The 27,958-nt window shown below is 41.1% G+C and overlaps 1 protein-coding gene across 1 annotated transcript in view; it reads right to left on the bottom strand.

Annotated features, from left to right (window-relative positions):
* The window catches only part of adam22 (ADAM metallopeptidase domain 22), a gene marked incomplete at both ends in the record, with an annotated part of 54,120 nt that extends 26,285 nt beyond the window's left edge, over nt 1-27,835 (bottom strand). Inside the window, 6 exons of the mRNA XM_079165472.1 lie at nt 1,961-2,024; nt 6,022-6,104; nt 10,901-10,967; nt 23,883-23,959; nt 27,301-27,461; nt 27,739-27,835. Of these exons, the coding sequence (XP_079021598.1) occupies nt 1,961-2,024; nt 6,022-6,104; nt 10,901-10,967; nt 23,883-23,959; nt 27,301-27,461; nt 27,739-27,835 (549 nt within the window). The remainder of the gene's footprint in view (nt 1-1,960; nt 2,025-6,021; nt 6,105-10,900; nt 10,968-23,882; nt 23,960-27,300; nt 27,462-27,738) is intronic.
* Nucleotides 27,836-27,958: the final 123 nt, after the last annotated feature.

Genomic DNA, 27,958 nt, shown 5'->3' with positions numbered 1-27,958 from the left:
TAATAATCGTATTTGATGATAAGATCATATGTTTTGTTTGTAAAATCTGCAACTGCAAAGTAACTAAAGCTGTCAGATAAACGTTGTGAAGGATGAAGAAGAAAGTAGCGACATTTAGGCTTGTAGCAGTAAAGTTCTTCTAATTAGAGCAATCAATGGTGTACATTAACATACCGGATGTCACCTGAATTTATGTCTTTCCTTTGGCTTTGTATATGTGCTCCACAATATGTCTTGCTTTATTTCCTATATTTGATATGCTGCAGTGTTTTGGCCTAATGTTTGGCATGACACACACAGAGAAACTAAACTAGTGGAGAATCTCTTCCAATCTTTATGTGCATTTTACGTCACTGGGCCTGTGTGAATGACCAAAGAAGGGCTACCAAGATACTGTATCTCTGAAGACGAGTGCTGCAGCAATATTCTGAGTTAAGATCTCTCTCTCTCTCTCTCTCTCTCATCGCTTGAATAATTCAGTCTCTCCAGAAAATGCTGGAGAGGAATGACGAAGGCAGAGACGAAGAAGAGGCCAGATGAGGAGGGAGTCAAAGAAGAAGTGGAGGAGAGGAGAAAGCCATGACATATGTGAAGTAAACCTAGTGGGCTGAACCATCGTTGTTTATCATTCTTTCTCTATCATTTTTTTTATCAATCTTTCACATTCAGAATATTCTGTTGCTTTAACTTATATTTTCTTTCCATACTGTATAACTGTGATAAAGCAACTGACATTACAAACCAATTAGTTCCTCTTGTTTTGTAGTTTTTCTGCAGGAGATACAATGACAATCAAATTACCTATAATTTACCAACAATTTTGTGTTTTTTGCGAAGCTCATCCTCCCTATCTGTACCTGCATCATTCTCATCCCTTTTTTCTCAGTTAGCAATCCTCTTTTCAGCGTTATATTTGCCCTTTACATCCATCCATCCTCTTCATTTCCTCTCCTATCCATTCTTTCAACGTCATTGGCACTTAAACTGTCATATGGGAATGGATCTTAAGTAGCTGTGTGCCAGCTACCAACTACCAACACCCAAAAGTGCACATACACACATACACAAACCCCTGACCTCTCTTATCTTGTCTCTTTTCGTCCCTTACTGATTAACACTAGAAACACACTTCTTCTGGACGTTTTAATTAGAGCAGAAAAGACACACGCACACAGTATCAGCGGCTTGTTCTTATACTCTCATGCTCAAGGCGTCTTTAGACAATCTCAGATCTGTCCTTTCGCTGCGACCATAAGGCCTGTAATTGTTATTTTCTAATTGGCTGTAGACTTTTCTGCTGTCTGTTGGCTTTGTTACCCAGCAAATCTCTCTGTCCTGAGACCTGCGGGCCACACTCACGCCTCATTAGAATAAGCAGCGACAACTGGTGTGTGATCTGTAACTGACTCTGATTTATTCCGAACCTCCTCTCAGGACTATCAATGACCTGCGTGAATCCTGTAATATCAGGTTCAACTATTCTCACCATTTATGTGCTGCGCACACAGTCCTGTAGCACAGTGATTTCCAGTCAGGTACAAAAAATGAAAGATATTGGAGCAGCTCAGTTTGAAAAAGTAGAAATCATGATTTGAATACATTTTTGTTTAGAAGGAAAACAAATACACAAAATAGTCGTAGTATGCATGCACATTTAATTAAACCTACTGACAAACCAGCCTAACGAAACCTAAACATTGCAGACTAAAGGATAACTATATATAAGACTTCCTTTTTGTTTGTTTTTCACCTTTAAAGCCTTCAGGACGTTCAAGGATTACTCAATTTTGAATGAAATAATGATGCAACAACATCTGATCATGGAATAATCAACAGGGCTGAGAGGAAGCTGGACATGACACGATGAAAAGACGAAAGAAGGGAAAACTGATAAAACCGTCAAGAGGATTTATCACCAGCTCCTATAGAGTACATATACATTCCCGTGAAGAGTACTTACATTGCTGTTGCCCTGTCCTCCAGGTTCAATCATGTAGGTGTGATTGCCATCGAAAAACATCCCACTGAAAAACAAAGAGAGAGGAAAGCACATATCAACACCAGTTGATGTTGTTTTATTCATCACTAAATAGAATAATGCATCTGAATTCAACTTCTCCTCAGCCATCAGCGTGCTAGACAAGCCATTTCAGTGCTTGTCCAGGGGCTTTCATCGTATTATTATCACTTGTCAGAATAATAACTGTAATGCACTCCTACAAGGTGCAGTTTTGGACAGAATCCTCTGCTGTCCTGCTCTATTTGGCCCATGTACAGCTTAGGAGGGGTGGAGGGTAATACTAAACAAAAGGCCATCCAATCATCTCAGAGATTCCCCCACCCAGCATAACTTAAAGGTCACCTACGGACTTTATCTCTGGAACAATAACTAAGAGTTCAAACTGGTTGACCAATGACTAAGAAACCTGTGAAATAAGTGCAGTTTACCAGAAAATGTGTGCAAATCATGATGGTTCTCTCTAACATTTATTGGAAAATGTAAATACTTCATTTGCAATTAAAATCTCTAAATACATTCATCACATAAAGTTATGAGAGAAAGAGGCTACAATATACACACACACACACACACACACGTCATTTTGATCATGCAATCATTTTAAAAAGTCAGAGATCAATTTCTTATTTAGCAGCTTGTGAAGGTCTTCTCTTCTCTGCCCACCTGCGTGTGCGCAAGTGCACAGTAATGGACGTCATCCATTAATTAACTTTATCTGAAGCTTTTAAGAGATTGGTCGGGTCAAACTGTAAAGTCATGAAGGTAAAACACTGCAGGAACACGCAATCTGTCTCAATCTTCCCACTGCCTTTTTTTCTACCTCTTTCTGGCCTTCAACACACAGAAATCACCTTCAGCACACTCTCTTTGTCCAGGTCCAACATTGCACTTAACGCAGATTACACACACAGAGAAAGAAGACAACACAGAGAATAATGTGTATTACTTTTTAAACTTTTTGGTCTGTTTGTGGTCTACTTAGTGTTTTATTTTCCTTGTATTGTTTTGTATGTCCGTTCAATATATTTTGTCATTGGGAAATGTAATACTATAAATATTATATTTGACATAAAGAAAGTTTAGCAGCATGTAAAATGTTATTGAAGTTCACAAAATAAAGTTGTGATGCTGATTTTAACTGCCTTTTTTATATATCTATTATTATATTAACAAATTTCCCCCTGGGGATGAATAAAGTTTCCATCTATCTATCTCTTGGACACCCAAACCAAACACTAGTCATTCTGCTGAGACAACAAGGGCAAATTCACATTACTTCCACTGTTTTCTTAACTTTAAAAAGGACCTGAAAACCTATTATCTCAATCAGCTTTTTGCAATTAGTGATGAGATCCAACATGAACACAATTTTTATGCCAAACAGTTTGGTTATTTCATGAGAAATTTGCATGTTTGTGTTTTAAGTCTGCACCCCTCTTAATGGTTTGAAATGGGCGCGACTCTGTTGGAAAAATGTGATGTCACACACTTCTGTCCACCAATCAGGATTTAGCAAAATTTGAATCTAAGGCTGATGACAAAATAAAATGTTATCAAACCACACCCGTAATGCACTATGAGTGACAAACTCTTCCATGAATGACACAAATGTTTTATTTATTTAACTTTTCTGGGATATGATGTAATGTTCAGGCTGATAATTTCTTAATCAGTTTGAGGCATTTCAGTCACAAATGTAAAACATGGAGGATGCTCTAAACAGGAACCTGAGTCAATGGTTAACTGTCTGCTGAGAGCACTATCCTGCTGTATACTGTTAATACCCTATTGTATTGCAGAGTAAAGTTTATCTGTTTGCACGCATGTGTGTGTGTGTGTGTGTGTGTGTGCGTGTGTGTGTGTGTGTGTGTGTGTGTGTGTGTGTGTGTGTGTGTGTGTGTGTGTGTGTGTGTGAGAAAGAGAAAGGGAGAGGGAGAGAGCAGGATGTATATTACAGTAAACACCTGACTCAGCATAAGGGAAATACTCTGCCTCTAATGTCTAACCCCTCGATACCACTGTACACTCCCTGAACTCCCTTGCTCTTACTGTCTCTCTCTCTCATCCACCTATACATGTACACACACAAACACACAACTTAGTTTGCATTGGTTTGCAAAAAGAAGTCTGATCGTACAGAAGTCAATGAGAAAATGAGCCTACTTCTCACTTGATTTATTACCTCAGTGAACATTTTAAACATACGTTTATGATCTCAATTGCTATAGGTTCACATCTTGTTTCATACAACATGATGTCCATTTGGTAGATTATAGTCCCAGTTAGAGTAAAATAGATGATAAAACTGGGCGTGGCTATGTTATGATTGACAGGACAGGACTTCTCCGGTCTGGGGGTTGTCCATATCTTTGTCCAACAACGTTAACGTTGTTCATGAAAGTAAATTGTAACAACTGAAATTTGGTCCCTAAAGATGTCTTATTCAGCGTTCGGTTGTACTTTGCTCAACCCTCTTGTGTTACTTCTGGTTCCAAAAAGCTAATAAACCAAAATGGCAACAGCCAAAATGCCAAACTCAAGGCTTCAAAAGGCGAGTCCTCAAACCAATGGGTGACTTTACTTTGACTACGTCCACTTCCTATTTACAGTCTACTGTCACATTATATCCTAATCTGTCCTATATATGACAATGTACTGCATGTGCAACACATTCACCTTGTTTGGGTTTGATTAATTCATGCCCTACTTTTCATTATTTAGTGTGCGGCACGACATAATTTGCTGTGCTGACACATTTCCCAACATGATCCCACAATCACATGAAATATGCAAACGTTATTAAAAGCCCAAGCTTATTTTAGCTTATTCAGCAAGTATCAATGTCATTTCACCCACTTGCCTTAATTAGATGAATTTATTTCTCTGCACTGATTATTTCGTTTTGGACGTTACGTTAAAAGAGAATTTACCGGACTGAATCAAGCGCCGATGAGGCATAATGGATCGAGAATGAAAGGGATAAAGTGATGAAATAGTGTTTACTGTAAACAATGTGACGTGATGTGAATGAAAGCAAAATACTTCATAGATCTCTGACCTTTGCAACTAAATACAGACCATTAAAAGTTCTACCCACTACACGCACCTCTCTATTTTCTTGGAGAAATTATTGTTATAATATGAAAATGTCTAGTCACAACAACTAACAAGCAAAAGGAAACACCCATGAATACAAGGATTACTGTTAATAAATGAGCAATAGATTCAACTTTTCTCTTTACTTGTTTATAGCAATAATGTTATAAATTCTGCTTTCTTTCTTTTTTGTGCAATTACTTTTTAAGAAACCTAAATAATTAATGTAAAAACAAAAAAAAACAGCGAGAGCAAAATATACCATACAATGTGTTAAATGTCTGAGGTTTGGCTGTGGGTTTTTTAATCTTACAAATATGTTCACAGTTTTGGGAAAATACTGTTTCCTTTCAGGAAATGTGTGGAAGCAACTGTGAAAAAACGTATTTTATGTGCATAATTATTCATAGGTGCCAATTTATGCAAGTTTTGTATTAATCGCATACAATGACAGCAACACGGGATATATTTTTGCCTCTCTCCTCTTCACACACACACACACACACACACACACACACACACACACACACACACACACACACACACACACACACACACACACACACACACACACACACACACACACACACTATAACACAAAAACTCATATACAGCGTTCAAGCATTCCTCCCAGCAGGCCTCGTTTCTGACCCATCCCTCTGCTTTAGAGCACAAACTCTAAAAATACCAGCGCTGAGAAGAGAAGATGCCTGAGCAGCACCTGTCAGCGCGAATGATAACCTGTGCAACGAAAAATGCAGAGAGACAGAGAAGGGCTGGCTAAAACTAATTACATTGACCTAATGCATAAATGGGAGCATTGGCCGATTACCTGGACACACAGAGGCAGCAATGTTGGCTGAGAAACATGCACACATATAAATTCACATAATATTTGTACTTACTACAATCCGTGACAGGTTGAGACAGCCACAAAGGAGTGAGGAATGTCTCTGACCTTCCCCTGATAGTAGCAGTGCTCTCCTCCCTGTGAGCAAAACACAAACACTCACACATTAAGATCATACACATGGTTGCCTCCTAAAATGTCCCATGCACTCTGACAGAGACCGAAACATCTCGCTTGCTGCTTTCATTGCCAGGTTCCATCAGAGTGATCAATCACACAGAATTAATTTGCTAACAAGTGCAAGTATGATCTGGTGTAGACGTGCGCGTGTACTGTATGTTTATTTGTGTGGTACATACACACACTTTGAGATTAACCGATTCACATCCTACCATCTGTGTGTTAACCCCTTCTGTGACTTCTTTGTCCTCCATCCCAACTTATACCCGCAATAGGAAGCCACGTCATCAGTCTCTAGTTTTTCCATCTTGTCATAACTCTGTCTTCGCTCTCTATCTCCGTCTGTCTTTTTGTGTGTGTGTTTCTTCCCCTATCTGCCAGCGTAAACACAGATTTATTTTCTATAGACGTGTATGATGTCTAAGTGTCTAAGTGCTCTGCAGGCCATCTCTTCCTGGTCCATTTCTCGCTGCCTAACAGCCATTAGGCAGGAAGCCGGTCTCCCTGAGGAGACGCAGCTTTTATCAGAGGATCAATTTCTGCCCTACAGTTTGATGCTATGCACAGCAACGCACTGCTTCGTCCACTTCTACCGCCGGCTCTCTCTGTGGATTTTAAAACCCATGCCCGGCTCATGTGTTTGTGTGAGGAGGCATGTATATGTTTGTTGCGGTTGTTAAACTACATGACCAAAAGTAAGTGAAAACCTGAACTACAGGCGTAATGGTAATGACTTTCAACCAGATTTCGGAACAGGAATTTGCTCCCATTCAGCCACGAGAGCAGTGATGTGATGCTGCTACAAGGCCTGGTTTGCAGTCGGCGTTCCAACTCATCCCAAAGCTGTTGGATGGGTTTGAAATTAGGGCTCCGTGCAGGCTAGCCAAATTCTTCCATTCTAAACATGGGAAAAAACATGAACTTGGCTTTATCATGGAGATATTTTCATGCTGAAACAGGAAAGGGTGTACCCCAAACTGTTGCCATAAATTTGGAAGCACACTGTGTCTAAATATTATGCTGTACAATTAAGTTAAGATTTCCCTTACAGGAATTTTTAGAAATACACTTTCTTGCCGAGAGTTAGGGGAGACAATGGATGCAGCTCATGTTTGTGTGTTCAGCAGCTGGTTAGCTTAGCTTAGCATAGCGACTGGAAACAGTTTGCCTGCTCTGTCCAAAGGAAACCAGATGTGCCTACCAGACCCCAGAGAGCTCACTAATAATATATTACATCTTATTTGGAGTCTTCACCAAGAGGTTTTTAGGCAACCAGTGAAACTCCAGAAAGTGTTGTGGACAGCTGTGTCCCTATGTATTCAGTCTTAATGCTAAGCTGAGCTAACCATCTCTGTGGCTTTATATTTACCATACAGACAACTCTCAGCAGGAGATTATATTTGTGTATTTCACAAAAGGCCAAAACATTCCTTTAAGGTTTCCCTTCATTTTAACTAAGGGGCAAGGCTAGCCCAAACCATGAAAACAAACAAAGTGGACAGGCGTGGCAACATAACTTTGATAGTGCTCATTTCCTTAAAGAGCTATTTCAGGTTTACAGGAATTAGAGTTACTCAATGTTAAGAGCTGATGTATAAAGGGGTCCTCATAGATGTATAATAATACAAATGTGTGTGATGAACTCATCTGCATAAACTGTTATCATTATTGTTGAATTGCATCAGTCAGATGATTCAGATTTTTGTTGTCTTCTTCTTGAGTGTCGTTTCTTTTGTTTTCTCTCTCAGTCCTAATTATGTCACTCTTAGCATTCTTCTTTCTATTTCTCCATCCAAGATGCATGACCAGAATCAAGAACAAGAACTAAAGTTAACAGCTGTGAATTATTGACAAGAGAGGAAACTTAAATTGAATATTCTGACACAAAGATGAAACATGTGAATGGGTTGCAACAAGATAAATTGTACAAGTTAGGTAGATAAACCTAAATGGAGACAGAGAGAGAGAGGCTGGGTAAAGAAACGTAGAGCGAGTGTGAGATAAAGAGACAGTGAAGGCTATTTATAAGTGATGCTGTGCTCTACTATCCCAGTGTCTCTCCTCCCCCTGTCGCCCTGAACCTTCTGCTCCACTTCTCATCAAAGCAAGAAACACCCAAAACCCAGCCAGTGACGTGGGTACATCCTAAGAGTGTGTGTGTGTGTGTGTGTGTGTGTGTGTGTGTGTGTGTGTGTGTGTGTGTGTGTGTGTGTTGCTAAATTGGTCTGATCTCTGATCTCCTTAGACTCATATAAGAGTATTTAATCATCTAATCTGGACAACACAATGCACAATGACAAGGTGATGGTCAGAAAGTTAGAAAGTATAGGAGACTTTGCCCTCTGAAAGTTTGGCAATTAGATAAAGCAGAGGAATAAAGAAATGACACAAATATGTATCATATTTTACTATTCATGAGACAGAAAGTGTGTACATACATAAGTGGACATGGAGTTTATTTGTGCATGTCATACTATTTATAGTTACTCGCGTACGCCATCAATACTTTGTTATCGTCTCTGGGTGGATCATTGTGAGCAGGGCTGAAGATTAATGAGCAGGATTGCTGATTGCAGTTTCCATATTAAGGCCAATAGACCCACTCTATGAACAAACACTCAAAGTACTCTATAACAAAGCAATTATTATTACATCATCATATCGTTCAGAGATGTAATCTATCCGGTGTGTGACGTTTTAAATGGTATATGGTGTTTATGTAGGTTGATTCTAACTTCTTTATACTGTTTGATACTTACATCGTTATATTGTTTAATTAACATGTTTAGGACAAAGGGTTGTGATAAATGTCCTTATAATTATTTTATATAAATTGCAGCTTTACTATGTATAATGCTATGCTACACTGATGATGATGATTAGTTTGCATTGTACCCTGTACACAAAAAACAAATTACAAAATAAAAGTCCTGCCCTGCATTCATTGCAGTAAACTAACTGTGGACAGAAAGCAAGAACTGCAACCACATGTAGCAGTACAGCATGTGATTCCTGTATCACCCAAGAACAACATGAACAGGGAGGATTCTGAGGTGGCCCTTTATGAACAGCTGCTGTGTTACAATGGCTTTTGACCTCTACTGTGTGTAACAAACAGCAGCTTGTCTCATATTAACCTTCCTGAACAGCAGCCATTAATAAAGTGGCAAAGTGCCTCTTGTTCTTTCCACTACCTAAAACGGAAAGCATTACAACGTCATTTTCAGACAGAGTTCATTCTGGATCTTCATCTACGAGGTGAATTAATTCACCGAAAGAATGCTTTGAAATAAGTTCCGTAATTACAAGTGACTAGATCGCATTATATGTGGTGTAATGATTTGGATCCCTCTCTGTAAAGTATCTAATATCACACTAATCTGCTTCTTAGCTTAATAAATCCTGACCATTATAATCCCCCCACTTAAGTGATATAACATGACGCCTCAGTGGTTGTCCTGTAACTGAAGTCCAGATTTCAGAGGATTATCACAGCAATCTTAATTTCATGTCAGTGGAAGGTTTAGGCCACTTTGACCCCCTGAACAAAGACTGGATGGGCTGTGATTATTCTGTGTGTGCAAAGTAACCAATAAAAGACTAAAAAGGAAAGGAGAAGAACCTGTGGGGTCTAAGTGAAGCTGTACAACTCACAGCTGAGAACAAATCTTCAGCTGATACGATTCAGCCACTGTGCTGTGTCGACGAGTCAAATTCAACCATCGTCAAACATACGCCATCGCGTCTGTCTAACGTCTCTAAACTGAACCCTGCTACTTTATACACCTGGTACTAACATGTGATGTGTGTATGGATATGTTATCTTGATAGTGCTAATACTTATCAACATACATGGCACATCCCACATCAATGGAAACAATGCTGCTGTAAGGGGCTCTACTTATTTTTCTTTTGCAAAAAGCTACAGGGGGTTGTGTGTAGCTTTCTGTCTCCAAAGTGGGCATGTTTGATTTTTTGTCCACGTTTTGTCCAGTCATCCATTTACACATCCAGCAGAAAAGGAGCAACATCAGCAATCACTGGGAGTTGTGTTTCTGTCCACTTAAACTAATGTCATTCTAATACTCTCTCTCCTTTTAGCTCGGCAATATGGCTTTTAGCTGCTAAATGCTCCACTAGGTTTGTTCACCAGCTAGTTGCTAACTTTGTTGTTGTCTGCTTTACTGTTTTGTGTTGGTCTGAGCAGGTAATGTACATTAATGTGGCCAATAGTAATGTGGTTGAAAACAAGGCTGATGAAAGCAGTAAGAGTGAATCAAAAAGTGAAGTTGGGGGACCGTAAAAAACAAAATCATAAGCTCAAAGATGTTAAAATACTTCATAGAGCCGAGTGATAATTCTTTGAGGGTTTCACATTACATTTGATCCATTGTTTATATTAAAAATATTGATTACAGCAGCTTTAAGAATGTGTTCAAACTGTACAGATTGTATTTGAACCTGGCTGAGATCTGATTAGAGTCAAACCAGACAACCTCCAGATGTGGTTTGACTGATCCAATGACATTTTGAATTAAATGTGTTCCGCATGCTTTTAACACAGCTTGTGTTAAAATGCTTTAATCCTTATCCACATAACCAGAAACAGTTTGCGTGGTAACACCAGGGGTAAATTGTTTTTTAATGTCAAGATCACGGCACCATTAAAACACCGTAGCTTTCCTTCTGACTGCAAATATTTAAATAATGAAAGAGTGAGTGAGCAAGAGGAGAGATGATTTGCAGAATCTTACACTGGTGACGACAGTCTTCCCTTTCTCTGACAAATGCCTCTCCACGTACCCTGATGACAGCAGATCACTGGGAACAGAGAGGAAATAAAAAAAGAGAATTAAAGTTAGAACATTTGTGATTTTCATTCAAGTGTCAGTCAGATACGCAGACGTGCTTGTATTTTATAGGATGATTGTATTCAGTTTTGGCAGCACAAAGCTTCAGAGCATCAGCCCGGCTAATTATGACCAGCGTACGGGGACAAGGCTATTTCCAGCACATAAACTTACACAAACACAATTATACATATCCAGCCTTCTACCAAATGGCTGGTGTGTGTGTGTGTGTGTGTGTGTGTGTGTGTGTGTGTGTGTGTGTGTGTGTGTGTGTGTGTGTGTGTGTGTGTGTGTGTGTGTGTGTGTGTGTGTGTGTGTGTATCCGAGGAATGAAGGACAAACGAAGATCAGTAAGTAGTAAAACAAGTGACACAGGCAGAATAGAAAAGAGGCAGGAAATAAATTGAGAGAGCAAGGAAGAGAAAGAGCGGCATAAATAAGAGGAAATCAGTCTGTGTGTGCTTTCTCAGCAGAGCTGGACCCAAGAATCCCAACGGAGATACACACTGCAGGCCCAATCTGAGACAGAGATGTATGGGCTATGGTACACACACACACACACACACACACACACACACACACACACACACACACACACACACACACACACAGGAATGCGGCATATGAATGGGGATTTGCCTGTTCTTCAGACTATTTTAAGTTCTCAATTATGTGGCCAGAAAATGGAAACACATACTCGCATACGTAAACAAAAAGCAGTGTAGGAGTGGGTTTTTATTACTTTATATTTACATTCAGTGAGCGGTGCCAGAGCCAACGGTAATCTGAGGCTCGTATACACAAACACACACTCACACACACATAATGCATATGCTAAGAACCATTAAAAGCCAACATTGTACCAAAGAAAGACGTATAGAAATCAAACGGTAGGCTACAATCAGCATAACAAAACATTTTTCATCAGATTCAACTTCAAATTTGTTGAATTGACAGCCTTGAAAAACTTTCCAAAACAACTAAATCACTGGAAGGCTGCTGTGTTTGTCGGTCCGAGTACAAGAAATGGTATAAAGATGTACAACCAAAACAGTATGCAGTATCTGAACAGGCCACTAGCTGCACTGAACCAGAGAGCCATCAATCAACTCCAACTTCCTGTCAACGCCGACAAGTAGATGGGATGAATTTTCACCTTGTTAACCAACCAAACACACCAGCCTCTTTTTCAGTGTCAATTCATCAGTGTCACTTAAACAGTCTGGAAAGTTTGACGTCACTGCATTAATTAAGATATATCAAATAAATGAAATTGGAGAAACAGATAAAAACCTATAGTTTAAGCTAGGAGATGACATCTTTAATTGTATTTGTGTTGATAGGATCCACTGAAGAAAAGAAATCAAGAGACTCATTTAACACAGAAAATTAATCAGCAAGTATTTTAATAGTGGTTTAATTGTTTAAGCATGTATGAAAAACATTTCATGATTCCATGCTCTTATTGATGAGAATGTGCTGCTTGCTGTACATTATTGTAAACTATTTGTTTGGTGTTCTGAATTGTTGCTGGACAAAGATTTCGTCACCTTTGGACAGAGCCAGGCCATATGCTAACCTAAGCTAAGCTAACCAGCTGCCTTCATATTGGGAGTACAGACGTTGGAGTAGTATCAATCAAACTCTCTGCATTAAAAGCAAATAAGGGTGTTTCCCAAAAGGTTGATAGTGTTGTAAAATTTAGATAATACTGCTTAAAGAAGACTGTTGAAAGCAAAGACAAATCGCTGTAATGAGTCATAATAAGACAGATGGTAGGAAATTGTTTCGTGTTTCAAATCACATGTTTTTCAAATAATATCCGAGCATTTTTTTTAGGAAGTAAGATTTTTCCAAAGATGACACACCAGATCATATTAAAGTGAAACCCCTGACATCAACTTGCACACACACACACATACACACACACACACACACACACACACACACACACACACACACACACACACACACACACACACACACACACACACACAAACAAAGGAGGCTGCTTTCTAAGATGACTAATGGGCAGTTTTCTGCAGCAATAAAAAAAATGCAGGGAAAGAGGAGAGCGAGTGAGGTAAAATGGAAAGAGGGAGAGAATCGCTGTCGAGGAGGGAATAATGAGACAGGCGAAAGGAAAGAGCCGGTGAAAGTTAAAAGAGGATGTGAATACAGAGATCAGGGCCCTAACAGAAATCCCATCATGCAATACCATAACGCTCCCTCCTGAAAAGAAACCTGTATGTGTAAAACAGGCAACCCCCATTATACACACTTCACACCATCCAACCTCAGATCACACTTCACCGCAGACTTTCAACAACATCCTGCAAATTAAACACGCCACGACTCCCGAAACGCAAGTTACAGTTTATCAACATTTTTGCTTCAAAAACAATCGCTGTCAAAATATTCACACGCTCCTGTGATGAAGACGTTCTGTGAGTGCATGACAGTCCCTGGGTCACAGGCGCGCGCTGTTAGCCTTTGTTCTGCTGGGATGTGTGTTTAAGATTCAGAGCTTGTGATCTTTATCCGGCCCCACGCTGAGCTCAGACAGGGCAAGCAAGCGAGGAGCATACTGAGGCAGCAAGGCAGCCACACGGGCCTCTAATGGAGGACGCTGATAACAGATTTCAGCTTTAATTGTTATGGGATTTAAATAATTTATTTGACAGACAATGGCGTGAAACCCAGTCTCGACCCCCTCCCCCCACGCTGACACACACATAAAAAAGAGAGAGACTACCCCTCGTCTTTCTGTTAACATGCGTACGCGCTATGTATGAATGCATAACTGAGAGAGACCTCTTAGACTCCAGCTTCACGACAAAATGACAGGAATTCAAACAGACTTACTCTCATGCGCAGTTTGTATGTGCGCGCTCGCTCTCTGTGGACACAAATGCTGCAAACCTTCCACATAAATGATGATCAGAGGGAGGCGGTTTGTAAAACGAAGCTGAGGACTTCATTAACAAGAATAAACAGAAAAAAAGCAATGAGGGAAAACAGAAATATAAGCAGTTCATAAATGTAATAAATTATCACATCATTACAAGAGCTTAAAGTAACAGATCTCTGGTCTATGTCGTGTCAGACATATTTGTGTGGCATCTGGCACCTAAAGGTGTCAGACCAGATGTGTGGCTGAACCGGAGACGAAGGGAACAGCACACACATCTCCCGTTCATTTTGCCTGCTACTCTCATTATCTCAGCTCATTGCTTTTCTAAATTGTCTGCTCATCCTCCACTGTACTGGAGGAGAGTTTTCATGGCTCCGTCGCCGCGGCAACATCTGTTTGAGAGCTGGCGTCCAGCTGTCAATCAGGCCTGGAGGAGATTCCAGAGATGGATCTGCAGACGCTCCACTTTCAGCTGACAACATTTCATAGCCAACCTAGTACAGCCATTTACATAGTAATCACATCCCTCTTGTGCTTTTTTTACACTTCAGTCAGCGCACACACACACAATCACATGCAGTGAGAAGCAACGAGTGCACTGAGTCCGTCTGGTTGTCAGTCACATCATCCTTCCTTTTAAAGCATTTTGTGAGTTGCTCTGGGCGAAGAATCTGCTGTGGCAACCCAGTTTGATCTCCTGAAGGGAATCATGCACACAAACCAAGTTTCCGTGTGGCCTAAAATTCCTCTCACGATCTGTGTCGCCAGGCACCGCCGTGACACTGGGATGAAAAACAGCACAAAAAGGACAGATTGGCAGGACTAACGTTTAAGTGAGTGAGTGAGAGAGAATTGGCACAAGTTTTGGGGCAGCATGCTTTTCATTGCTTTCAGTCAGGCCAATCTTGTGCCTTTCAAAGACTCGTCTTAATACACCCAAAGCACACAAATATAAGCAGATATAATTTAGTCAGATTCGTCCATACGTCCACACACATCTGCACGCAAACACTGTAGTCATCAAATGGACTTCTGCTCCATATATGGATTTCTTGCCATTTAACCCAGTAGTAAAAGGGCACCGGCACACAAAAGACTGAACATGTGCTGCGTCAGGCGTCCGTAATGAGGATGGGGGAGTGCTGAGGAAATAGACGAGTGAAGTGCGTAAGAGAATATATGGAGGGGGGGGGGGTGTTAAGATGGAAAGGTGGATAAGAGAAATAAGGAAGGAGAAGGAAGGAGACAAAAGAGTGTGTGTGTGGGAGGGGGGGGTCTCTTTGGGGGAAAGCTGCAGCTGCTTTCACCTGCCCACCACCCCCTTCTCCTCTCTCCCACTGAGGCCTCATTAAAGGTCTCCAGGCTATAATTCATTCACTTTCCAATCACTTATCAGTCATGTAATTCCACCAGCACACTGACTGGGATCCTACCTCTTATTGCACAGGGAATACTAACGCTCACAAAAAAAAAGAAAAAAATATTGAGGAAAGAAAAGAGGGAAGAATCAAGCAGGAAGCTTATATTCCCATTCTCTGCTATCTTGGTTCCATTATGCAGTTGGGTTTATAGCACGCACCGTACGAGCCCAATAGAGTTGACTCCTGAATTATGCAGGGGCCGGGGATCTTGTAGGCACGAAGGAGAACATGCACATCTATATCTGTGACAACATGTGGATTGTTAGTGAACTCCACGGCATGTAAACGGGGTCAACGGTGACAGACCTTTGGAGCCCTGTACACTTGGGACCAAGTAGTTGTGACTTGTTTACTTTTCATGTTCAGCTGATAAGATAGCACCAACATGATTATGTGTGTGTCTGTGGGTACATTTGCTCTCCATCTATCCACTGACTCCATCAGACTTTGTGCAGTGGTTAAATAGTTAATCTCTTGACGGTAAACCATCATTTCGATTGATTTTTATTCAGTATGACACAGGAAAAGGAATAATCTATAAGAGACAATAGTCTTTAGAGAGGCATTAGTATCTTTGCCTGCTGAGAGAACAACACTCTTTCCTTCTGTCCCTGTCTTCAGCAAGAGTCGGCTCCTGGATCTCTCTTTGTCTGCACTAATCCTGCAAACTGCGTCGAGACGGCTCGACCGAAGGGGGGGGGGGGGGACGGACAGAGGGGGAGCAAATAAATGAATATAAGGAGATAGGGAGGAAGAATGATGGAGCATAAAAGAGGAGGCCGGTAATTCAACGCTTGACATCCTGCAAAGACTACAAACACAAACCCTTCCCATTTTTAAGGATGGAGATGTCCACCACTTTTGTTCAAACTGAAATATCTCTATTATTGGATGGATTGCAATGACATTTTGTACAGACATTCATTTTGCCTAGATGATGAATCCTAATGACTTTGGTGATTCCCTGACTTTTCCTCTCACACCACCATGAGGTTGGCAATTGTGGTTTTACTGCATCAACTATATGTTGCGGCACTCCACTCACCCGGGACTGGATCCCTGTATGGGTGACAGACTGCTGCACGGCGTGTTCCCACTGTAGCGCACTGGGTGCTGCGTCACCTTTCGTTAAACTGACAAGGCTAATAGTGACACATTATGCACTCACAAGGTTCATTCCCATCCAATCAAGACATTAAAAGGCTGTCGCCTCATATAAACTGGGTATATGAGTTTTGTATTACGGCTTGATTTGAATAATTTGACCCTGAATTCAACACTGTGTATCTGTCCTCAAAAATGCCTCAAGAACTCCTGCAGACCAGGGCCTTAGGGTTGGGGTTACTAACACACCCTCAAAAATACAAACATATTCACACACTGTTACTGCAAACATCCATGCTGCTATTTGTTCTTCTAAATTAACCCTGCTCGCCTCCATATAATTAATCTGTATCCACCTTCCTGACACACACCACAAACTCAGACAAACATGCGCTCACTCCCTTATATTACCGGGACATACTGTATACTCACAGTCCTGGTTGTGACGCTGAGCCACTTAGCAAACACAATCTGTAATATACGGTTTGTGAGCATTGCATTTTCTTACGGACACACTCACAAGCATAATTCCCAAAGTGGTAGCTAAAGCTATGTGCTAAAGTGTGTGCATGTGTGTGATCAGCCAACACATAGATCAGAGAGAGAAGCACAGCCTGAGGCGATAGAAAAGAACAGAAGAAAGCAGGAGGTAGGGATGAGGAGAGGAGAGGAGAGGTAGCCTGGGCTATTTTCTTTTCAGGGTACTCCTTTCAAGTACCTACCTCCCTCGAGCCTGCACACCCACTGACACACACACACACATCCATACACACTATATCACTCCCTATCTCCTGCACTTACTGAACCCACCCACCAAGACGCAAGGGTGCATGAAGGACATCCACACGTCTCTCTCTGTCCTCTTCTTTCTCTTCATCCTTAACTATTTCTCTCTCTCCATCTCTCTCTCACACACACACTCCCCTCTGTTTTTCTCATTAACTCCACAGTAAATCAGATCACGCCTCTCTGCAATAAATTACAGAACTGGGAACTGAGGTAAGACAGAGATGGAGGTGGAAATGGAGGAGAAGAGTGGAGTTGGGTTGTATCAATGTCAGGATGCAGGGAGCGAGACATGGGTGGATGATTAATTATCTTGGAATGGGACATGAGAAAGACTTAAATCACATACAGGTGGAGATGTAAGGCTGCATGCACATGTACGTACAAGCGGCAAATGCATAAATACACACGCGCACACACACACGCGGCACAGATAACACCACAACATCAGCACCTTTCACGGTCCAAGGCAGCCTATATGCCTACCTACACACTTTTTAGGCATCAAATGGCCAAAGTCCACTCAGATTAGGACAAAGTCGTGAAGTCAACATGGACATGACATCAGTTGGATGGCATTTTGATATTTGTCCTGCAAATGAACAAGAGCTTATTGTTGGGTAAAAAATATTTTTTGAACCAGAGACACTACTCCCACTATGCAGCTCAAAAACAAGTAGGAGGAGATATTTTGGTAGTCATAGTTAGTGAAATAGAAATCTTCAATATCTGCGGCTTGTGTGATGGTGTTGGGTCATGTCACCGCATACAAAATGTGATTATGTGTTCCCAGCTTTGAGAAGTTTTTTGTAGACTGCGTGAACCGGTCAGGACCGACACTTTTGACTTGAGTTTTCTACAGAGGCAATATCCACCAGAAGTTAAAAGCCAAACGATCTTAAAAATGTTTTGCTTAAGGTCAAAACCAAGTTGTTAAACCTGCAAAAAGAGAAACAATAATTTCTTTATTTTCTTATTCAAGGTACCCTGTGGAGGTTTTGACCACTATTGACACTATGTAGTTGATTTAGTTTTTATGAGTGAGTCCCCTTTTTGTTTGTATTATGGACTTGCACAGAGACACACACATGCGAGTAAGCAACTGACGCAATTCATAGTCCTGATCTGATGACAGTAGCACGCAAAGAAAGATGAATGTGGCGTCAAAGGAAAGGAAGAAGGCTACGAGCTAGCCAACATCCGTGTTTTAAAATAAAAAATAAAAAAGCAACTTTGCAAAAAAGCATTTTGGTGAAAAACAGTGCATGTAAACATAACTTTGTTTTAAAGTAAGTGTGACATCAACAGGGATTCTGACAGATTACACGTGTGGTCACACTACCACTGTCATTGAGGATTCACTCACACTGATCAAGGCAGCAGGTGAAATGAAAGTAAGGATGCAACGAATTAATGCAAAAATGTGCTAGATAGAGCACTTTAAAGGTGATCCAAAACGTACTAAATTCATTTAAAATCACCAACAAGAGTGAGTGAAATTAAAGAAATGTGCCTTTCTTTGTTTGCCCATATCTCTTTGTTTTCCTCCTCTCTAGTATTGATCCCCTCTTTTTCCATCTGAGCCTCATTTATTTCACTCCAGTCTTGTTATCTCTAATTAAAATAACACTTAACGTTCCTCTTCTGCACCTGAGCCCCAACAAGACGACACACACAAAGCAGCTTTTCACATCATATTGACGACTGCAATGGTAATAACAACCCTCTTCACACACACACACACACCAGCACATATGTGCACATTCATCAAACCATTGAACCATGGGATGTTTGGTTAGCTTCTTGCCTAACAGGCAGTTAGAGGGACCACATGGTTATATCAGTGCAGTATCCCCTCCAACCCCCACGAACACCATCATGGAGCACAAACACAGCCTTCCTTCACAAAAATGAACAATGCATTTAGCATTGCTTGGATCTGACCCTCAGCATTTGCATGAAGTATTTGTGTGCATGCAGGGAAAGCTGACACAACAAAGTGGTATAAATAATAACACACTGAGTGTCAGTGTCAACATGGCACATGAGGGGAGGGAGAAGGCCTCTTCTCCTAATGCTGCTGCAGCGGATTATTTCAACACTGAAGAGGTGATGAAACTCTTGAGTCCCAGTTGGACCTGTCCATCTGTTTTTCTCCGCACTGCATTGTCACACATACATAAACTACATACTGGCAGAACCACACTTAGAAAGACAGAAACTATGCAGTTTATTGAATATATGTTTTGAATAAGATAGGATAATAGGCTTTCCAATGAATGGGGTGAATATATGATCAATAGTAGCTGATAGGAACGAGCCTGGTCAATGTTTTGTTCAACAACACAATGACTTCTGGCAGGGAAAAAATTCAATATTATCATTTAATTAACTTTCAATAGATTTGTATCATCACATTGTGATCAAATCATGTTAAACTGTTGCAAAAACAAGCAAGTTCTAATTGTGATTTAAAACGTAGAGATGTTTACTATAATTTTGGGGGACATTACAAATTTGATAATAAATGTGTATATATATATATATATATATATCTTTTACAGATCTGACGATCAAATCAACTAATCAATTAGTTGACAAAATTGTATGAGTGTTAGTTGATTGCTAATTTCTTTGGTTGAGGACAGCCCTAGTGTCGCCTGAATATTTCCCTTTCAATTCACGATGGGCAAGCCGGAAACCACACACACCCTCACACCCTCTCTCACTCTCTCTCTCACACACACACACACACACACACACACACACACACACACACACACACACACACACGTGTGTGCCTCTTTAATCTTAAAGCAACATCTATTATTCAGCAAGAGCAGGTGGGACGGGCGGGGCAAAGGGGTAGTAGGGGCATGGCTGAACGGAGAGTGAGTGTGGGGCAATCAAGGGTGGAGACGTGTGTGTGTGTATAGGTGTGTGTGTGTGTGTGTGTGTGTGTGTGTGTGTGTGTGTGTGTGTGTGTGTGTGTGTGTGTGTGTGTGTGTGTGTGTGTGTGTGTGTGTGTGTGTGTGTGTGTGTGTGTGTTGGGGTTGTGGGAGATTTTTAAAAAGAGGCAACCCCCATCCTGTGCACATTTTCAGCTAGCTCAAGCCCATGAATGGTAAATTGTAGCAGGCCGCTGGAAGACAAAGACAAAGGAGGAGGAAAGACCCCATGACCCACCAACCCCCTCCTGACTTCCTCTCTATAGACTGTCACACTTCAGATGGGTGACTAATGTCACTACAACATTTGGCTCCCGAAAGAACTAACGACTGAGCATTAACATACTTGATTATTCTCACCATACATAAACATAATTGTTTCCCAAAATCCCCTACATTGTTGTGTCTCCTCTCAAGGGTTTACCCTGCCTCTTGTGCAGTGAATGCTTGGATAGGCAGCCTGCATGACCCTGACGACAAAATTCATCGAAGGACGGATGGATGCTTAAAAATGAAATGTCTGTTATCATGTGATAATATATTTTTTGAAAAACAATTACTGTCATATAATAGGTCAGCCCATCTAAGTTGCGCCAAGGCCGAAGTTGTCGCCAACCCACTTAACGTTGATCAGCAGGTCGCAAGCAAGACACAGGAAGTTAGCGTGGGTCTTGAGGAATTGTAACATTTCCTCAAGCAAATTAAGTGTACACATATAGCACTGCTACGTTCACAGCTTTGATGTTTACTGCTAATTTCATGCTCACGTCATACTTCTTACCGCCCACGACAATGCACACAACATTGTCGCTGCTGTCTCTCCTGGACAGGTGAACTAGGGACTCAGTTACCTGTTTTGTGCATACATCATCGCATACACATTATCGCGGTTAATCATCGGTTAATGTTGGATTGCTATCTAAATTAGCATCCCTATGTTAGCATGCTAACATTTGTTAAAAAGCACGAAACACAAAGTACAGATGAGGCTAATGGATTATGGTTGAATGTCACTAGTTTTTCAGGTATTTAGTCATAACACAAACTATTGCACATATTTTCACCACATGATGGCGCTGAGGAAAGGTTAGGGGATCACCAAAGTCAATAGGATTCATCGTCCAGAGACCATGAATGTCTCTGCAAAATGTAATGGGAATCACATCGTTATGGAGTTCCTTTCAGTCAATCAATCTAAGTCTGTCGATCAAAGCGGTAGACCGACCGTCCGACAGACGTTGCCATCCAATGAGTGGCCAGCATTGCTAAAAATGTGTGCGGACAACACAAACTAAATAAAATGTTCATATCTGAAATTAACAACTATCATGTGTCCAAGAAGCACATGTGCTTCGAGATATACCATTAAAGCAAAACCCCTACACACCTATTATTCACAGTCTATCAGCAAACATTAACTTTAAGGCAAAGACTCGGAGAAGGCTGCTCAGAGATAATGATAATAACAATGCTAATAATAATAATAATAAGTACTATAACACTTGAGACACAACCAACAACTAGAGCTGAAAAACACATCTTTGTTTTGCTCATGGCAATAATTAAAATGCAAAATAAATGCATAGCAGCCGAGTCAGTCATTGACCAAAATAAGAGAACTAGGTTTTGTTACTGGAGGCCAAAAGAAAACTGGCGGCCCATTCAGCTAAAAAGCCTCCTACTCCTGCACCCACGCACACACACCAACTGGGTTTAATCTGTCTGGCATGAAAGCTATCTGTAAACAAAATCAGTGTGGCTGTCAAGCGGGGGATCAGTTCACAGAGGAGTGTGGTAGAGGACGATGATGATGAGAGAGGAGGGCAGCAAGAAGAGGAATCTGGGGTGGACTCATTGGACACAGAGGGAAACTGGAGATCTGCCTTTCTGAGAAGCCAAAAAACAATTTGCAATGATATAACAAAAGAGAAGCAGTGGATATTCACAATTGAAAAGCTGAATCCACTAAATCTTGCATGATTAATCATTTCATTGATTCTCAAAATAGATTCAGAATAATTTCTTGTCAATTGACTGATCAATGAATCGACTAATTGTTTAATTTCTTAGTACCACAGTTTCCTATAGCATCAGTTTGCTTGTTTTACCCAACCAACATTCCCAAACCTAAAGCTATTCATTTTATGATCAAATAAGACAAAGAAAAGCAGCAACTCCTCACACATGAGAAGCTGGAACTAGGAAATATTTGATATTGTTGTTTGTTAGTTTTTCTTTGTACTGGCTTATTGTTTCAGCCCTACCAAATTTACAAAGATGTTTTATAGAAAACAGATGAATGTCACAATGCTCTATTGCACTGATCCCATTCTCTCATTCTTATTCAGAACCACATGTGTCAAACTGTTGCCCGGAGCTGTCTGGATGGAGGCTACTTCACTCTGTGGAAAGCTAAAAACAGGATTTAATATAAGAGTTTCCTTTCCTCCTACATTCTGACGGACCTTCAGCATCACATCCAGTGAAGAAATTATGCAAAAAGGTTGCTGTAAGCACACAATGTCACACGCATGAATAATGACTCAATGTCAAAAACTCGGCATCAAACCAAGTGCTGATGAAAGTGTACGTACATGTGCGACAGCTTGTGCATACATGTATGCGTTTGTGTGTATGTGTGTCTGTGTGTGTGTGTGTGTGTGTGTGTGTGTGTGCGGACGACACATTTCTATTCATGACTGGTTGATGTGTCACGCAGTGAGCTGCAGGCTTCACACAAACATATCCTCTAAACGTGGGAATTCCTGTGATGTAACGTTTCTCTCAGTAGGGGAGTGACTTCCGCTGTGAAGAGCAGGCAGCATCACGGTATGTGTGTTCACAGGCTTTTTTTTGTTTTTTTGTTTCGGGGCTAAATGAGACAAACAAGCCACGGTCTCAAAGAGGGAAACAGAAACAAAACAAACAGAAAGGTTTAGAGAGAAGGATAGCAAAAAGGGGTGATTTTTAACAAGTGTTGGGTTGAGGCAAAGAGACAGAGAGAGAGACAGAGGGCAGGTGGAAAAAAAGGAGAGAGAGTTGCTTGTTTCCATCAGCAGTGCTGTGATCAATATCAATGTCTGACAGGGCAGTGCTCCAGCCTTTACCGTAAATCACTTCCTATTATGATGGAACCTCTAGATCATACACACACACAATAACTGACCTGCTGCGAACACACACGCACGCACACACACACACACATATACGCACATAGATATATATTCGTTCAAACAAATGCCCTCTTCAGCACACACTAGTACTAGATATTTATCACCTAAGAGTACATTATCAGAAACAGGCAACGCACAGCAATACGAGAGCAGGAACATATTGACTCTGTCCAGCAGAACCAAAATGCCCAACTTAAGCTGAAATACTGGGGTCAGTACTCGATTAACATAATATGTGCTTGGGGAAGCGTTGCTCAGGCCCAAGAGAATGACGTATGACTCCTGTTGGGATCATTTCAACAAGCATGTGAATGTTTATGGACATTTAGGGAATAAAAGGGAATCCATCTTCATTTCATCAAAAATCCTTTTGTGATTGTCAACTAAGCCACAGCATTTTTTTTATTTTTTTTTGTTAAGCAAGTGGCAAAATAAAGATACCTACACATCTGCAATGAAGACGTCAACCAGACAGTTATTACAATAGATTGGTGGATAGTTAGCGAGCCACATAGACAGATTTAAGAATCCAATACTCACTGGTTCAGTTCCACATCCAAGAGGAATTTTCGGCCAAAAGCGTCGACTTGAAAGCTTGCTTGGGCCACATGGTTCACCTAAAAAAGGCAAAGACGACAGGTTATCTTCTCTAACTAAAGACACTTATTATCATATTCATGGATCAATTCATCATGATATGCAAGATCAATTCTCATCTACATTGATGGATGGCTGCATTGTCTTTTTCAGCCAGTGAGGATAAGGCTGTTTTAATTAAGCCATCAAGGTCTGTCTTCTTCATCTGAATTTGAATTTCTGCAAAGGATCTCACGCAACACTTGAGCCACGAATTTGAAATACTATTACACACACTTGTGTAAACACGCATATATTATTTTTATCCTGCTGACCATTCATTTCTGTTTACCAGACTGGGTTTGTAACAGTTCCACTGAAGCATATTTTTTACTGGCAGCAATGATATGTACAGAAACATACAAAGGCACAGTCTTTTCTGACTGCATGTGCTGCGTGTGATTGATTTGGCTGGAGGAGGGTCTGATTCATTCCCAGCTCTGGACACATATGGTACAGGCTTCATTACACACCCTTGGTCAATGAGAACTCCTCACAATCATTCCTGTGCAGGTCCAGAGGTGTCCCAGGGCTAAGCCAAAACACAGCAGACCCTCCCCCAGACTCGGCCCGCGGGCTACCTTCATTACAAACCAGACACAGCATGACAACGAGAGGAGGTGGGGGGTGGGGCTGTTTTTTTTTATTTTCATTTGAGGAGGTGCCTCTGTGCTCACCCAAGGACGACCTGAGCCTCTGTGGTCCCCGCTGACCACAGGCTATTGTTTGTAGGCGTGTGTCTGTGCGTGGTCAATGCATATATGAGCGGGTAAGAGGGTGTGTGGGTGTGAGCACGGCACAAAGGGCAATCCCTTTCCATGGCACACTTGCAATGAAATCCAATCTGGCAGATTGGATCCATGATGGGAGGAGGTACCAGTAATTGTGTTTAATGAAAGTACATCCCAGCTCGACTGAGCTGGGCCAATATTCTGAAGCCACCACTGACTCTTCTTACATTGATTTCTGAGTTATAGCAGGCCGGACTTTCCACTCACGACTGTCAAAGTATGACTGTAAGTGCTATCAATGCACTGCACGCAGACTGAGAGGCGGGAAGGCAAACATACAAACCAACACATACAGATTCCACTTTTGTTTTGCCACCAAAACAACATAAGCCCTTTGCTGAACTCCACATTGCTCAACCAGCGGTGAAACTGAAAATAGGCAACGCAACAGAAGTCTATAAATAACCTGCTGTGTGTCACACATTTTCAGAACTATTTGACAGATTTGTTTTTAGGCTGTTGATCTAAAAACAGCCAAATAACTGATCAAACTTTGTGCACGGATGTTTGCGGACAAGATTCAACTCTCTCTGGAGAATAAGAGACTCAGAACATCAGAACTCAAATCAAAGCAGCCGTCTCCTCCTCATACCCTGGATCTAATCCTGACTTTAAATGTTTATTTTATAGCTTAATCAGAACTTTGAGGCTGTTACTGATTGCCCGTTATTTTTGATAATCATGAGCTGACTCAATACATTTTTTGGAGTAATATAAACACATCTCCTGAGCTGTAAACTCAGGAATAACACGCTTATCATCACCGGCTTCAGCGAACGAAATTGACTTAAAATGTGAGGTTTCAGGCATGATATGACATGATTTGAGCAAATATTTTTAAGAATCTGTGTAGAAAGTAAAAGAGTTCCGTAGCTCTGCAGGACTCAGTTTTTCTCCCCGCTTTAAACGCTTTAAATTTGTTCCACGACAAATCTGTGATTGAGGTTAGTATCAGCTTTAAAGGGAAAGTATTAAAATGATATCTAATGGCAGATGGTTCCTGTTAGCTTGTTAACCCATCGGGCTGCAGCTCCGTCGGAGGTGTGAGAGAGACAAAGGGTTAACACCTCCCTGCCTGCTGCCATCTGTAGCCCTCTCCACTCTCTGAGCCCTGAATAGGCTATAGCCTACACAAACCTAAGCCGCACAAATTAAAAACACACGACAGGCTTGCACAATGCTAATTGACTCATCTCTTGAAACAAACCCAGCAGAAATGCTGCTCCACAGAACTGAGTCAGTGAACACAGTTACAGTTGATTATGATTATTGCTGCAACGTAGCATTAGAATTAATGGATCTGGACGTCTTTCATTGTTAAACAATGTTGTGTTGCTCATTGGGTTTAGATAATCACAAACTGCTTTCTGCATACTTAGTTACATGGTGACTTTAGTGGGAGGTCATGTCCAAACTTGCTGCAAAACAAATTTTAAACCATGCATTGCACACTTTACCTACAAGCCAACAGTGTTCTGCTTGTTCCAAATACTGGCTACATTGCAAAATAATGGGAAATAACTGTGAACATATGTATATTCTTATTTGAATGAATGAATTATCTTGGAAATCCATCTCTCTTTGGAAAAACACATTTCCTGCAGATTATCACAGTCATACTCAGATATTCAGCTAGTGCAGCAAAAAAGATGATGAATTGAGGCAATGTTGATATTTCACAGTTAAAAGAAACCGATAATATACCAGTCAAAATTTAAACATAAACACATTACAGAAAACAACATTTTTGACAAGGAAATGTTGCTATTATAGATTTGCGAACAGATGTACCAAGGTGGGACATTTAACACTTAAATAAACTTTAAAGTCACTGCCCTTTGGTGGACAGGCTATGTAATGGCGACACGGTTTCTAAATGATCTTAAAATAGTGTAACTTTAACATTTCTCTGATACAACTTCTTGGTTCATATCGGCTCTCCTATACACAGATAATGAATTATCTGCGATAAACTGAATTCTGCTGATATAATCGTGCACTACGATGTATCAATCGAGCTCCAACAGTTAATCTCTGGTGACTTTCATCGATGACTAAAGTGAAAAATGCTGCTTAATGGGTATCGGTGAGGCAGCTGCTGGGACAGCAAACCAGCTGGACACATGCAAGTTATCACTAAATAATGAATCCTCATTGTTGGCCAGATGACTACAGCTGATTCACTTCAGTAAATGTGCAGTGTTGACAGAGTAACAATTGAGGACCAATCAATGTGCTGAAAATGTGATATCAGTTCAAAGACTGATCTGTTTCGGGGTTTTTTTTTTACATATGAAGGCAGTGATGGCCCATGTAGCACCCGCAGACAGTCTAATTAGCGTGCCCTGTTCCTGCCTAAATGTTTCAAGCTTCTTGTGTTTTGCTTGTAATTAACAAATTATTAATTCCCCCTCTGAGGAGAAGGGCAGAGGAGGAGACGAATCAATGCAACATATAAACACGCAGGAAACAGAGAGCAGCGCATACACACACAGCCTCCAAGCAGACACTCTAGAAAACACGGTGTATACCTGTGTGGAGCCGGAGCTGGCTTTAACCCTGGTGCTGAGCTCATCCTCTGTGATCTGGCTGTGGTTGTGCCTGCTGTAGAGCAGGCGGAGAGGCACCGTGTCCTCCTTCCCGACAAACCTGCCTGCATCACGAAGAGCCTTCAAGCTCGACAAGGCGTCTCCTGCACAGAGAGGAAAACACCGATTTCATTACCCGTCTGTCCCTCCGTGCGGGAAACAGAGACACATTCATCACAAACAGCGCCATCTGAAATGTCGATTGGTCCCATTTCCTTTGATAAACACGAAACAGCTACAGGCTACATATTCGAGATGGAGACCATGAAGTAGCCGACGCTATAATACACAAAACAAACAAACACGGGCCCATTAATGGTGATGTAACGCTTTGTTTTCCGGGTTCATAATTAATGTAATATCTAAAATAGCATCAGTTACCATTTTGGGCATTAGGGCTGCTCTGATGACCGACGTGCATCAATCCACAGACGCACAAAAGGGAAATCCACCATCGCGGGCGCATCATCAGCATCATCCGCTTTCTCTCTCTCTCTCTCTTGTTGGAAATTACAAAACAATGCGGTATTCCAGGAGCAGGCTCTCGGGGTCCTGCCTTCGCTAGGGGAGCTTGAAGCCTGGGCTGGTCGTCTGGTTAGCG

This window comes from Pholis gunnellus (genome assembly GCF_910591455.1).
Source record: "Pholis gunnellus genome assembly, chromosome: 8".
Classification (NCBI taxonomy): domain Eukaryota; kingdom Metazoa; phylum Chordata; class Actinopteri; order Perciformes; family Pholidae; genus Pholis; species Pholis gunnellus.
The sequence above is the reverse complement of the archived record's forward strand: the minus strand, read 5'-3'. Positions and strand labels throughout refer to the sequence as shown.